At 41.4% G+C, this 13,736-nt stretch overlaps 1 protein-coding gene across 7 annotated transcripts in view; it reads right to left on the bottom strand.

Moving 5' to 3' along the window:
• Nucleotides 1-13,736, bottom strand: part of LOC119498129 (disco-interacting protein 2 homolog C) — a 213,938-nt gene that overhangs the window by 109,400 nt on the left and 90,802 nt on the right. The window contains exon 1 of one of the 7 annotated variants that reach the window (XM_037786667.1): nt 2,962-3,076. The exons of the other annotated variants lie outside the window; for them this stretch is intronic. Coding sequence (XP_037642595.1) covers nt 2,962-2,968 — 7 coding nt within the window. The 5' untranslated portion in view covers nt 2,969-3,076. Of the gene's footprint in view, nt 1-2,961; nt 3,077-13,736 lie in introns of those variants that run through there. 7 annotated transcript variants of the gene reach the window in all.

The following is a 13,736-nucleotide window of genomic DNA, read 5'->3' as shown; positions in this document are numbered from 1 at the left end:
GGGGCGATGCTAACTTCCTGGTTGATAAAAAAAAAAATCTGTCATCCCTGGAGCGCTCTCCTGTCTCAAACTCATTACAGCAATCTCATGCCTTTAATTTTACAAACATGTCAAGCTGGTATCATAATTATCAACACCGTCATTATTCTGTCAAAATTACAAACATAAAACAATATTTTGAATATTTGGTCAGATGAAATAAATAAAAAGTCTCACAGCGGTTGTTATAAGATAAAAACCCACCGAGAGCATTTCTATTAAACTGATGCATTTTCATTACTTCTATGGTTTTTCATTAAATGCTGTAATTAGCAAAAACATGGGCGATGATTAGTGACATATTCTCAGAGCTAAGATAATCGAGAGAGGAAGCCAAATACACACACACATCCCCATAAACACACAGAGCTTTGCAAACACACATACAAACACACAGAGAGGAAACGCCCAAAGACCCCCCCGGGACTGAGGAGCAGGAGGCCGCAGGTGTTTACAGCGACAACACGCTGAGTCAGGACGGTAACTCACCTCCACACAGGTAGAAACACACACACAGGAAGAAGCTCAATGCAGGCACATCAAGCTTGTTTGTCCTTATACATCTGAACGTTGCATTACGGGGTTTTAAATTTCATCATCGTCAGGTGAAAACTACAGTCCTGGTGCTTTTTATCTTCACTGAGAAGGATTTTCTTTTTTTTATGATTTTGAAATCAATTTTTTTAATGCCAGAATTGATATATTTGCTTCATTTGAGTCTATGTGGAGGTGGGAGCAACTTTTATTGTTGTAGTCTGAGTAACGTGACGTCATATCCGCTCCATATCCGTCAACCAAAACAAACCACAGCCAGCCGCAGTAAGCCGAGATGAAAGAGTAGAAAACGTTGGAGGGTCAGCGTGGATACAACCTGCACCCTCACATGTTAAATCCAGCGTGGTAAACACTACACATCCAGTAAAGGATGGAAACACTTTGGGTTTCACACATTGACAGGAAAAGCAGAGCTAGACATCACGACTAAAGCTGCATGCTAACTCTGTCACGGACAGGAAACGTCATCGTATCGCGGTAACGTGGCGGTCGAGCCGGCCGTCGCTCTCGTCTCCGTGGTCAAATGGGCCGACGCTACGACTGTAGAGCACCCAGATACTGACATTTATGTTCTCTGCATTCAAACGGCCCCGATGGAGCTGACCATGGATGGATAAAGAGAACGGAGCTGACGGGAGAGCTAGAGACCACCTTGGAGAAGTTAGAGGAAGTAGTAACTACGTCCGGTTTTCAAAATAAGGTGTTAACAAAGGGAACTGTATATACAAAATATATATATAGAAATAAGATTGATTGGATTATATTCACCAGAAGTATTAAACATTACATGTCTCTTATAAAAAATAAAATAAAATACCACTAATTTGTGAGGGAAATGTCTTTATTCTTTGATTTTTGGGTTGCTGGAAGAAAAAAAAAAGTATAAATGAATTCCTGACAAATGACTTCAGGACATCTCTGACTACATACACGCTGAAAATCAAACATTTTTACTGTATTATTTAGATATTTTCCAAAGTAAAAGTCCCTAGAAGTGTATGATTCATCTTTTCCCCTCCATGGTCTAGTGTTAAAAAAGTTAACAAAAATCACAATAAATCGTAATATCGAATCGCAATACTTGAAAATCAGTACCAAAGTATCATGATAGTATAGAATCGGGAGATGGGTGTATCATTCCAGCCGTAATATTTTGGTTGTCAAGCTGAAAAATGTCTGCTCGTCTTTGATTCCTGAGAGGAGGACATTTTAGAGTTATGACATTTTCCCTGGACACAAACACTATGAGAGCTTTTTTGGCGTCTTTGTTGTCCTTTCCAAACTGTAGAAGCAAAGAAGAAAACCACAAATGCTACCTTCTCCCATCTGAGTGATTCACAAAGTACACTTGATGGCAAATAAAGGAGCAAACTACATGTCAGAAGGTGTTAAAATAACACATTTCCCCCGCCGCTTGTCATAAACTATGAGAGAGGTCGATGTAACCGTTTCTCCTCATGGCACATCCAGCACAATTATAAATCTACGTGAGTTCAAGAGACGCAGTTCAAGTGATTTACGGGCCCAGCAGTACGTGCACTTGTGGAAAAACAGAGCTAACTATGGTGGCTGTAGTTCCAGTAAAACCATTACACGCACAATAAGAAGGACTGGGTGGAAAGTCCCCATCACGGTTTATGTTGGACCGCATGAAACGACGGAGGAAATGAATTAGTCTGCAGCACGTGGCTTCATTAGTGCAGTCAGTTCATTAAAGAGCAGACTGAGCTAATCCAGTTCAGCACTACTACTGCTGCTGAGATCTACTACTATCATCACCACTAATACTACTCCTACACTACTACTGAGAACTACTATCCCCACTAATACTACTTCTACTGCTGCTGAGAACTACTATCACACACATAATATAATGGTTGTTTAGCTCGAAGCAGCTGCAGATCATATTTCTGCAAAGCTTCACTTCAATTTAATTAAAATGTCCACAGAAAGAAGGTCAGCAGAGTTTGACTGAAGTACAGCATGGCTCGTCATCACATCACATCATCGGCATACTGTATACGCTACGAGCAACACATGGCACAGCACTCTATATCACACACCGCTACTACTACCACTACTACCAATGATATTACTAATAGTAACTTATGATATTTTCAGTGCTACTAGTTAACAACATAAATGTTAACTTTCACATCAAAGCAGAGCTCATTTAAACAAGTTGTGATATTTAAACTCACGTTACTTCTTCCATCCATCAATGAGAAAAACAAACAAAGTGAAGCTAAACAACTGTGAAACATTTCTCCAATTAGGCTAATTAGATCCAGTCAGCTCGTACACACACGCACACACACACACACGACCACACACACACACACACACACCCGATATGTAGCTACTCACCGAGCATAACGCTAACAGGCAGCAGGAGTTAAAACAACCTGACAAACTGAGCTTCATGCTCCTCTCAGACGAGCCTCCGTCCTCGTCTGTGGTCCTCCCCGCCGCTCACTGTGTGAAAACACTGGTTGCTTATTCCCCATTGGCAGGACACACACACACACACACACACACACACACACACACACACACACACACACATCCACAAACACACACACACTATTAGCACGCACACACAAAGACAAGCAGCTTATTAGTTTCAAAGAGGAGCAGGTCAACCTCCTCTATACACAGACAAAGGGCTGAAGGTGTGTGCTGACATCTAGCTACTGATGCTGCCTTTGTTGTTAACACACACACACACAAACACACGCAAGCACACACACACACACACACTCACACATGCACACTTTGCAGCAGAGGATTGGTTGGCAATTATTTCACCTCTTTTAAGCTAGGAAGGAACTACTTTTCACCTCAGTGTTCAGTGTGTGTGTGTGTGTGTGTGTGTGTGTGACTATAAACACCGAGTCCGTTCCCCTCTTTCTCCCCTCAGTTGGTACGGTCCAACCTCCCTGCCCAAACACGCTTCACGGCGACATCAGCAAAACAGACAAATTGGTTTGTTTGTCGGCCGACTTCACAGTGAGGTGAGAGAAAGGACACACACACACACACACACACACACACACACACACACACACACACACACACACACACACACACACACACACACACACACACACACACACGCACACGCACACGCGCACGCACACGCACACACTTCCCCCTGGTTCTTGTCTTCATATCCCCAGCCTCTGCACCTCAGGATGTGGACCTCCCATCTCTAGTGGTTACTATGGCGATAACTGCCAACAAAAGGGGGGAGCAATGTGGATGAAATCAATATTGTGATAATTATCAGAAACATTTATTTTAATATTCAGAATCGCACCGTAAAAAGTTAAACTAATGTTGATAATATAGGGTTAAACTAGGGCTGCCAATCGATTAAAATAGTTAATCGTGATTAATCACAAATTAATTGCACATTTATTATCTGTTCAAAATATACCTTAAAGGGAGATTTGTCAAGTATTTAATACTCTTATCAACATGAGAAGTGGGCAAAATATGCTGCTTTATGCAAATGAAATCAATGAACAACACCAAACAATGACAGGTATTGTCCAGAAACCCTCACAGGTACTGCATTTAGCATAAAACAATATGCTCCAATCATAACATGACAAACTGCAGCCCAACAGGCAACAACAGCTGTCAGTGTGTCAGTGTGCTGACTTGACTATGACTTGCCCCAAACTGCATGTGATTATCATAAAGTGGGCATGTCTGTAAAGGGGAGACTCGTGGGTACCCATAGAACCCATTTACATTCACTGATCTGGAGGTCAGAGGTCAAGGGACCCCTTTGAAAATGGCAGTGCTAGTTTTTCCTCGCCAAAATGTAGTGCAAGTTTGGAGCGTTATTTAACCTCCTTTGAGACAAGCTAGTATGACATGGTTGGTACCGATGGATTCTTTAGGTTTTCATAGTTTCATATGATACCAGTATCTTCACTCAAGCTTTAAAAGAAATTAGTGGTGTTACATTTGCGCTACTATTGCGTAAAAAAGATGTTCTCCTCTCACTGTGACAGATTGTGTTAAAATCTTCATTGTCTCTCCGTTTGATTATATGGAGAGACAAATAATAATCCCTTTATAGACGCTGTAAGTAAAAAAAGACACAGCTACTACTCCTACACGCAAGACTTTTTGACTCTGTTTACATTTAGATTCACCTGATTTGAGGCTGTTTTTCAACTTTTTCAACCGTCTGAAACGACTAAAAATGAATCCTCTATGGCACAGAGATGTTTGCATTTAATTTGTCTGTAACGGAGCTTTTCAACAGTTTGTCAAAACGGTTGAAACTGTTGAGTCTAACTGAACTGCAAACCTGCTGAACTTCATGACCTGTTGGTGTTTGATGTTTGCAGTAACCCTCCACAGACTGGAGGACAGATGCAGAAAATAAAACAGTATAAGTATGATGTTCCTCGTTGGTGGTCTTGTGATTTTCGCGGACCGACTCACGGTCGATGATTTGGGTCGGTGTTTCCAGCAGGGTGAGTGTCATGTGTCTGTTACAGTAGATTACACGCTTCAGATTAAAAACACATTCATGCTGCTCTTTGATGAGGCTTTTCACAGGCTGACACGTGCATTCAGGGATGCTTAATGATCTCTGGTAATCACTGGGCTTTTTTATAACATCATATCCTGCTTTAATATAATCGGTTCATCAGGGAGAGTCAATCAAATCAAATCAAAAGTGCATCAGAGACTGACAGAGACCGTTTCTGCAGCTGTTTGATCAGGCATCACTAAATAAGTCTGACTTACTAAGACCTCAAAATCAATGGATAATGCACATTAGTCAACCTAAAGTTTAACTCTTGTAGATCATGACTGTAACAAAATCTCTGTTCACATCCTACTAACGGCCTGTTTTGGCATTTTGTTTGGAGGACTCATAAGAAATTCTCTGGAAGGTGGGTGCTACGCTTCCGCAATGGCGCCAAGAGCAAAGAACGTATATTGATAAGAAGCAAAAGCCAATTGGTCGTTCCATTGCAGCATTAGCGCCATTTTGAACAGAAAGCGACTACCGGACGCCGGTAAAGCGTCCACCTACAAAGTACAAAAAATAAATTATTTCTATTCTATTGTCATATGTAATATCTCAACCGAAATGTCCTGTGCTTTTGCGTGTTAGTAAATAGCCTACAACTCCATTAAATCCTGTTGATGTCATGCTACTAGCGCTACTATCTACTGGCCGATAGCCGGTTGTTTGGGAAAAGAGACGTTAGCACATCCACCACGGTACAGGCTGACAGCATACAGCCCATAGGTGTATTAGAAGATAATAAAAGTGATGAATTACAGCCAATATATCCATTATTACAGCCACATACAGCTAGCAGGAAGCTGGCAGAACCAGATGTGTCATATGAGCGTGCAGAGCGGTGCGGTCCTGTGGGTCTGATGCATGTTCATTATGGAGAGGAAAATAACTCTGGATTCAGATATTACTAATTTTACTACTTTTAGGACATCATGATTTAAATGAGGGATATTTAAGTGTTCCTACTGGGAAGTTGAGTTACCTATAAAAAATGATCCTCTGATTTACAGACGTCTCTTTACACATCCAAAGACTTATTGGCGTTTTCAGTCCAAAATGGCGGCAGCACTACCACAGCGCCATCTAGCGGCTGTTGTCAAAAAAGCACCAGAGCTTCGTCTCTTTGCTTCTGGACTCTTTGCTGTGGGCCTGGACAGTGTTATCGGCCGTTAGCTAGCCAGTAGGGCACGCTCACATGCACGACAAAGCGAGGAGAAGCTCTGATTACATCCCACACACAAACAGGGAGTGAGACTTCATTCTCTGCTCAGGTAGACATTACTCCTCTATGTCCTTACAAAGGCAATAATTGTTTGATGCTACTCTAGGGATAATGAATTTAGCACTTTAGTGAACATGAGTCAGTTTGTAAAGTTTAGTCTAGTGTAATAAAGTATGGAAGTATTATTTCCATTTTAAGGCAATATTCTTAAAACAACAGGAACATACAGAAGGTGAAGAACACAAAATGTTTTGGATAAACTGTGGGAGTGTGTGTGTCAGTGTGTGTGTGTGTTTGTGTGTGCGTGCGTGCGTGCGTGTGTGCGTGCGTGTGTGCGTGTGTAACGGACCGGATCCTGCAGCCAGTAGAAATTTGCCTACAGAAGAAGATTCCCAAAATAGAACAAGATAACCTTTGATACTCGATACTGCTGCAGTCCCACTGTGCCAACACACACACACACACACACACACACACACACACACACACACACACACACACACACACACACACACACACACACACACACACACACACACACACACACACACACACACACACAGACACACACACGCAGCACTAGCACCTGTGCTACAGGTAGACTTGGCTGTCAGTCACATGATATTTACCTTGAGGGCTGAAATGATGACAGTTAGACTTCAGACAAACACTTTCTCTTCTCTCAGCTGCACCTCTTTGTCTCACCTTCACCGACATGACTAATAGTCATAACACCAACTCTTCACTTGACGCCACCTGACCTTGACCTTTGAACTCCCTAAGGAGGGATGTAGGTCAACTGAAAACTATTAAATGTTTCCTTTAGGGATCTAACATATATGATATGAAATGACAGAACATCAGGTGAACAACTGCAGTTCTTCAGCTCCAGGCAGGGTTTGATGATAATAATCACTGTCAGCCTTTGATCGAGCTTTTCTCTCATGAGAGCAGTATGTTACATGATAACAGGTAAGAAGAGGAATATTGAACTGAACAAAAACAGTTTGAAGTCATTTGAACCCAGGACTTAAATCAACAAGGTGCTGAGAGGACAGCAGACCTCCAGTTCAGCTTCTGTTGAGTCCATCATGGAGTCTAAACAGAAACCATCCTCAGTCACACTCGGTCAGATTCTAACGGGCTGTACCGTCGGTACATGGTACTGTAGGGAGAATGAAATAAAGTAACAGATAAGTGAAGGAACACAAAGTGAGCAGAAGTTATGATGGAAGGAAGAGAGAGTCTGAAGGAACAGGTGTTATAGTCGTGTTGGGGTTCAGCGCTGTGGTCTACTCTGGTGAATGGTTTGACATTTATGACATTTAGACATCAACACGCATACAGACAATGAGTGTGAAGTTGTCTAATAAAAACAAGTCTTCTTAAATATTCCGTGACGTTTCTCAACACTGAGTCATGTTGCAGGTAGTTACCAAGCAAAATCACATTGCGATTATCATTTGCTTTTTCCCTTTTTTCTATGATATTGATTGTATTTTGTGTGGATGTTTTTATGAACTGTTTGACTAAAAAGGAGGCTGCTTTCTTGGCAAATGTATTAACGTAGATGCATTAATCTAAACAAAGATTAAATACAGTAAATTAGTTAATACTCAAATATTTATAATCAGTATAATATAAACAATCAATGTTGAGTAACTCGGATTATTAAATGTCTATTAATGTGTTTGTCAACAACTATGACTCCTGCCATGAAGCATTCAAAACCGGCGTATTAAAAGTTAACGGATGCTTAATAACAGTATGTAATCATAAATATGTCTTATAAACTGTTAAATGCTTCACTGTATAATTGTTATATTTGCTTCCACAGGGAGGTCAGAGCAACAGTTTCTCGCACATTTGCGATATCGGCAGAATAAAAGAGGGCAGTGAAAGTAAAACTCCATGTAGTCCAGATAACAGACGATCCCTCCTCTCCTTCCTGTTCCTCCACGCTGACCTTTCCCCTTTTTTCCTTTAAGCCTCAATGATGACAAATAATCTCCAAATCCATCATCAGCTAACAACAATAAAGAAAGAATCCACCTGAAAGCTTTACAGGTAAAAAAAGATTAAAGATATAAGCCAATAGGAGCTGGCATGTGAGAAAGTATGCACCCCATCACAGTAAAGATCCGATAGAGATCACTTCAGCGCAGAGCGGTCGATAACCTCCAAAGTGCTGCGTTATCAGGGGAGCCCGGCGCATTTCACACGCCTTCAAACAAAAGCTGCCTTAGAGAAAATGAAAATGGGGGTTTAATGCCCTGTAAGACTGCAGGGTTTAACAGAGTGTGTGTGTGTGTGTGTGTGTGTGTGTGTGTGTGTGTTGAAGTCTTATCAAACCACTGCTAAAAGCTACTTAGAGGAAACCCACAGGAGCGACCACACAGACTCAAAATAGACGCACACTTCCCAAAATGCACCCTGTGTGATTGGAGCCCACACGCTCTCGTCTGGGTCATTTAGAGGAATATGATGCCGCCTCGCAAGTCAGTGCAATTATCTACTGAGGAGCTCGAAAGCTTTAACTTGTTTTGTATGACGGTGATATCTGCCAAGAGATCGGGCTGGTTTTAAGTGTGCCAAAAAAAAACACCAACAACCACATTTTGAACATGTTTTCTTATTTTTTCCTGCAACAAAAAAAGGTTATCTTTCAGCCTTGGGTTAGTTTGGCTCTAAATAAAAAAACAGATTCCTGGGGAATTCGGCAGAAGGATGGAGAAGCAGCTGATCTATTCTGGACTCTTCAGGGCTCAACAATAACAACAACGATTGCCTGATTGCCCGGGGTGAGCAAAATGTCATGTCGGGCTAGTTACGCTAGCAAATCACTTGTCCGTATGGGTAAGTGGTGAATTTACTGATATCATATGAAACTATAAAACCTAAGGAATCCATCGGTACCAACCATGTCATACTAGCTCGTCGCGAAGGAGGCTAAATAACGCTCCAAACCTAGGCTAAATTTTGGCGAGGAAAAACTGTCACGGCTCTTTCAAAGGGGTGTTTGTCATTGTTTTGTGATGTTCATTGATTTCCAATAATAAATATATACATACATTTCCATAAAGCAGCATATTTGTCCACTCCCATGTTGATAAGAGGATTAAATACTTGACAAATCTCCCTTTAGGTACATTTTGAAAAGATAAAGAATGTGATTAATTTGCGATTCAATATTTGAATAGATTGATAGTCCTAATTAAACATGACAATTAACTTTGGTATTTGTTATTATTTGATTACCGCTAATAGATAAAACAAATTGTAAAGGGTGTAGTAAAAATGGACTTTCTGGAGTTGAGTTACGTATAGGGATGCTAATTTTGAAAAAAATTCTTAACCGATAACCGACCCTCGTTAACTGATTATTAACCGTTAACCGGCAAGATTTTTGCTTTGCATGCAGCGGTGCTCCAGCTGTAGTGTATGACTTTTTCTCTTCTTATCGATATACGTTCTTTGCCGACACCCGGTGTAGAAAACAGTGAAGTGCATGACCTTTCGAGCCAACGGATGGTGTAAAGTGATACTCAAAAAATACATTTTCAGCGTAGTATTTTTTTAAACTGACAAAACAGAAACTCCATGTTTGCGGGGCCTAAAAATAAAAGTGACTTTAAATCAAAGTGACAGGAGTGAAGTCTCTGGGTGTGACATCATGTGTTGGCAGAGGGCTCTTTTGCTCTTCAGTGCCGGAGAGTTTGGCCTGGAGGTAAAAGAATATTTGGACGGTGGAAGTGAAAAAGAAAACCCTTCTCCACTGCCTAAAAACACTTGAACTCCTGATTGCTTTGGCAGACGAGTTCAGTTGGCTGACAGACAGCTGTTGTATTGGGCAGCTCCCAGATGTGTATATATATAAATATACAGTATACTGTGTGACTGTTTCCCAGCATAACTCCAGACTATTTAAGAGAAAGATCTTCTAAATAAAAGCACCAACAGGTAACCTATGTGCACGCATCTTTCTACTGCATCCACAACCAAAACACAAAGCTTCCGCCTTAATTCAATTACATCCGCCAGCTGCAATCTGGAGAAAAAGAGGAGGAGGAGGAGGAGGAGGAGGAGGAGGAGGAGGAAGAGGAAGTGTTGACCCAGACTTTGGCTCTCGGTGTAGCTGACTGTGATCTCAGGGGGAACCGAGCGGCTGAGCAGCTGTGTTAGCCAGGAAATGTACAACACGGTGCAGAGAGGTGCAGTGCAGCAGCTACAAAACTCCCTCATTGGATTTATATGATGCTGGAGTTTATGCTTCGTCCCCGTGGATACGGAGGCTGAACCCTCGGCTTCATCTTCTCTCCCTTTCTTTATTTATCTATGTCATACATTGTTATTTTAAGGATAAGTTAAGCTACTCAGAAGTACCATTAACTGGCTTAAGGGTGATACCGTACATGTCGTAAAACGAAAAGGTTTGATAACAGGTCCGCAAATTTCATGGTAATTATAGGTCATAATTAGCAAGTAACCTTTTAGAAATTTCTTTGGAATTACTGCCAAATTACCCCAATATTTACCTCAAAATCTATCAAAAATTACTTTATTATAAACATGATTTAATAAATATATTCCGCTATTTCCCCAATAGCTGGTAATTTATTTAATACATTTCCAGGAAAAGAAAACAAAGTTAATTGAAATGCTTTATTTGCATGTCTGCTGATAAAAAGATAATTAGCAAATAATTTCTTATTAAAATTATATTAATATATTAAAATTAAATTTAAATGTTGGGGTAATTTGGCAGTAATTCCAAAGAAATTAATATAACTTATGTGCTAATTATCACCTAATTACCATGAAATTTGCGGACCTGTAAAATTACCCAAAATATAAATAAACTATGGTGTATTATTAAGTAATATATTCTTATTAATTATATAAAAGTAATTAAAATGAGCTCCACCTTTACCAGCTGCAACATTAAAGTGATGAACACATTAATGCATCAATAATTATAAACCAATAATATACCAGATTATATATTATTCTGAAACGGGCCAGATGTTTGGCAGATTTCCACCATGAGTAATTGTGCTGCATTAGCTACCAGCAGTTCCTGTTCCCACTGATGTAAACACAAGAATCTCCCAGATTACTACTTGTTAATACTGAAGAAGATCTGAAGTTATGCGGAGTACTCAGTACTCTGTGGACATCAGAGAAACTGCCATCACAGGAAAAGCAAGTTCCACTGATTCCAGCAACCTGTGTCTCGTGCTACGAGTTTAAGGAAACTAAAGTTTAGAAGTTCACATATCAGGTCAGAAGACGTTGGGTGGGAGTGTCAGCAGCTCCCGTCACTTAATGGAGTCTTTTACCAATAAACACAAGCCCATTTGCTTCCAGTAGAGAAGCTCAGCAGACGAACGCTGGTGTAAATGTGCGAGCTCTGAGGCAGGGCGTTGCTGTAGAAGAACATGTGTGCTCAGTTAGCGTTGACTGGGTAAATAAAGCTTCAATAAATACAAGTTAAACCAATCATAAGCCCTTCAGCTGGTTGTGCTGAACGGTTAGAAAACGGAGCTTTGCTTCGATTATATCGCCGTTTTGGTTTCTACTGTGAATACTCTGTTTCTGCTGTGGCTTGACGAGAGTGCGTTTTAATCCCGGCAGATTATATACCGTACAAATACACACATATATGAGTACATAATCCAGCAGCTGTGTAAAACCATCACACAGTATTAGCCTTTCACACTCAGATCCCAGATATGACTGCCTTCTGCTCATTTGGAAATAGAGTATGTCACAGAGCCAACGACGTGCTGCTCACTGCCAAATGGCATTCTGGGTAGTAATGTGAACTGTGTCAACCTGTCACTCATGTGTTTGAGCCGTCAGAGGAGGGATTTCTTTTTGTCTTTATGCTTCATTTATCATATTCATAAGTGGAAAGTAGTTGTAAATGAAGTTTAACTTTTGGGTTCCCTAAAATAGTTAATAAACAGGATGAACGAGCCGTCAAGGTTACTCGACTGGATGGCGTACACTCATCACGAGTAACGTTAGCAGTCAGCAAGTAGTTTTGAAAGGACAACGCCGGCGGTCTCCTCCGCTCAGCTGCTCAGCGGGCAGAGAGAGAGACAGCGGGGGAAACGACCTGTAGAGTCGGCATATTTTCAGATCAAGCTCTGTTAAATAAGAGTTTATATTATAATTTATTTAGCTTAGTTGATTAATTGAATAATCTGTTGTGTTGTTCTTACTCGACTAAGATTTATTTATTCGATTAGTAATTTTTTATGCTTTTTTTTCATGTTGAATCAACTAATCGATGAGTTGTTCCTAGTTTTCCTAGCCAGATGTTTTGACATCTTTTGACCTGCGAATCAGTTCTGTCTTCACCTGAAAAGTTTACAGATTAAAGGTTTTGGCTGCAGCGTTGAACCGTTTTGATGCTACTGATTTGATCCAAACCGTGACTCTCCTGCTCGTCAGCGCTCCTTACGAGCCTGACGAAACTTTACTCGCATTTCATCCCAGTTGCCAGACGGAGCCCGAGAGAGTCGACCAGCGCACCCTTCAACCCTCCGGGACCTTAACCGCTAGCGACGACTTCCTCCATCCCTCCCTCTGTTGCCGGGCATGGCGAGAGCGGCGGAGGTGCTTCCATGTGCTGCAGAGAGTCAGCTGCTTGGCGAGGCTCTCGTGTTCCCCCCGGTGCTCCACCCAGCAGCCCCCGAGCAGCCCGACCGAGAGGAAATACCAACGTGTGCTGCTAAAACAATGTGGTTTTAATCTGAGGGGCCTTTAGCTCAGTTTCTCCCTCAGTCTCTCAGGAGCTCTCTCTCTCTCTCTCTCTCTCTCTCTCACTGCTTTATACAAGAAAACACTTTCACTTCGGAGGTTTAGTCAGCAGAAGATTGTTCTTCTACATCTCTGTTCTCCCTTTCTTCTTCTGTTTTTGATCATCTCCTCCTTTTTTCTATCCTCTTCCTCCCTGCCTCCTCAGCTCCCTGTCGCTAAAGGACTCCTACTCACTGCGAAGTGCGGGAACACAGAAACTCCCTCAACCTTGATACCTCGCTATTCACACTTCAGGCCTCGGCCCAAATCAAACATGGCTGCAGACATTAATGTTGTAGCAGCAGCTGAGAGGAGATCAAAGTGGGCAGATGGTTAAAAAAACACAAGCGAAGGACTCGTTAGACGTCTTTTCCTGTCACTTTTGAATCAGTTTGTGTTGAAGAACTGGACGGCCGAGACGTCACGCTGAGAGCTTTCTCGTGAAGTGTTTGGGTTTTAAAGACTTCTCTCTTTTCCACTCCTCACCGCGACATAATGAGCGAGGGTGGTGTCCTCCATCATTTCACGTCTGGGGTTTCTTTTTCTGTCAAAATG

Source organism: Sebastes umbrosus, chromosome 12 (assembly GCF_015220745.1).
Source record: "Sebastes umbrosus isolate fSebUmb1 chromosome 12, fSebUmb1.pri, whole genome shotgun sequence".
In the NCBI taxonomy this organism is placed as follows: Eukaryota; Metazoa; Chordata; class Actinopteri; order Perciformes; family Sebastidae; genus Sebastes; species Sebastes umbrosus.
The sequence above is the reverse complement of the archived record's forward strand: the minus strand, read 5'-3'. Positions and strand labels throughout refer to the sequence as shown.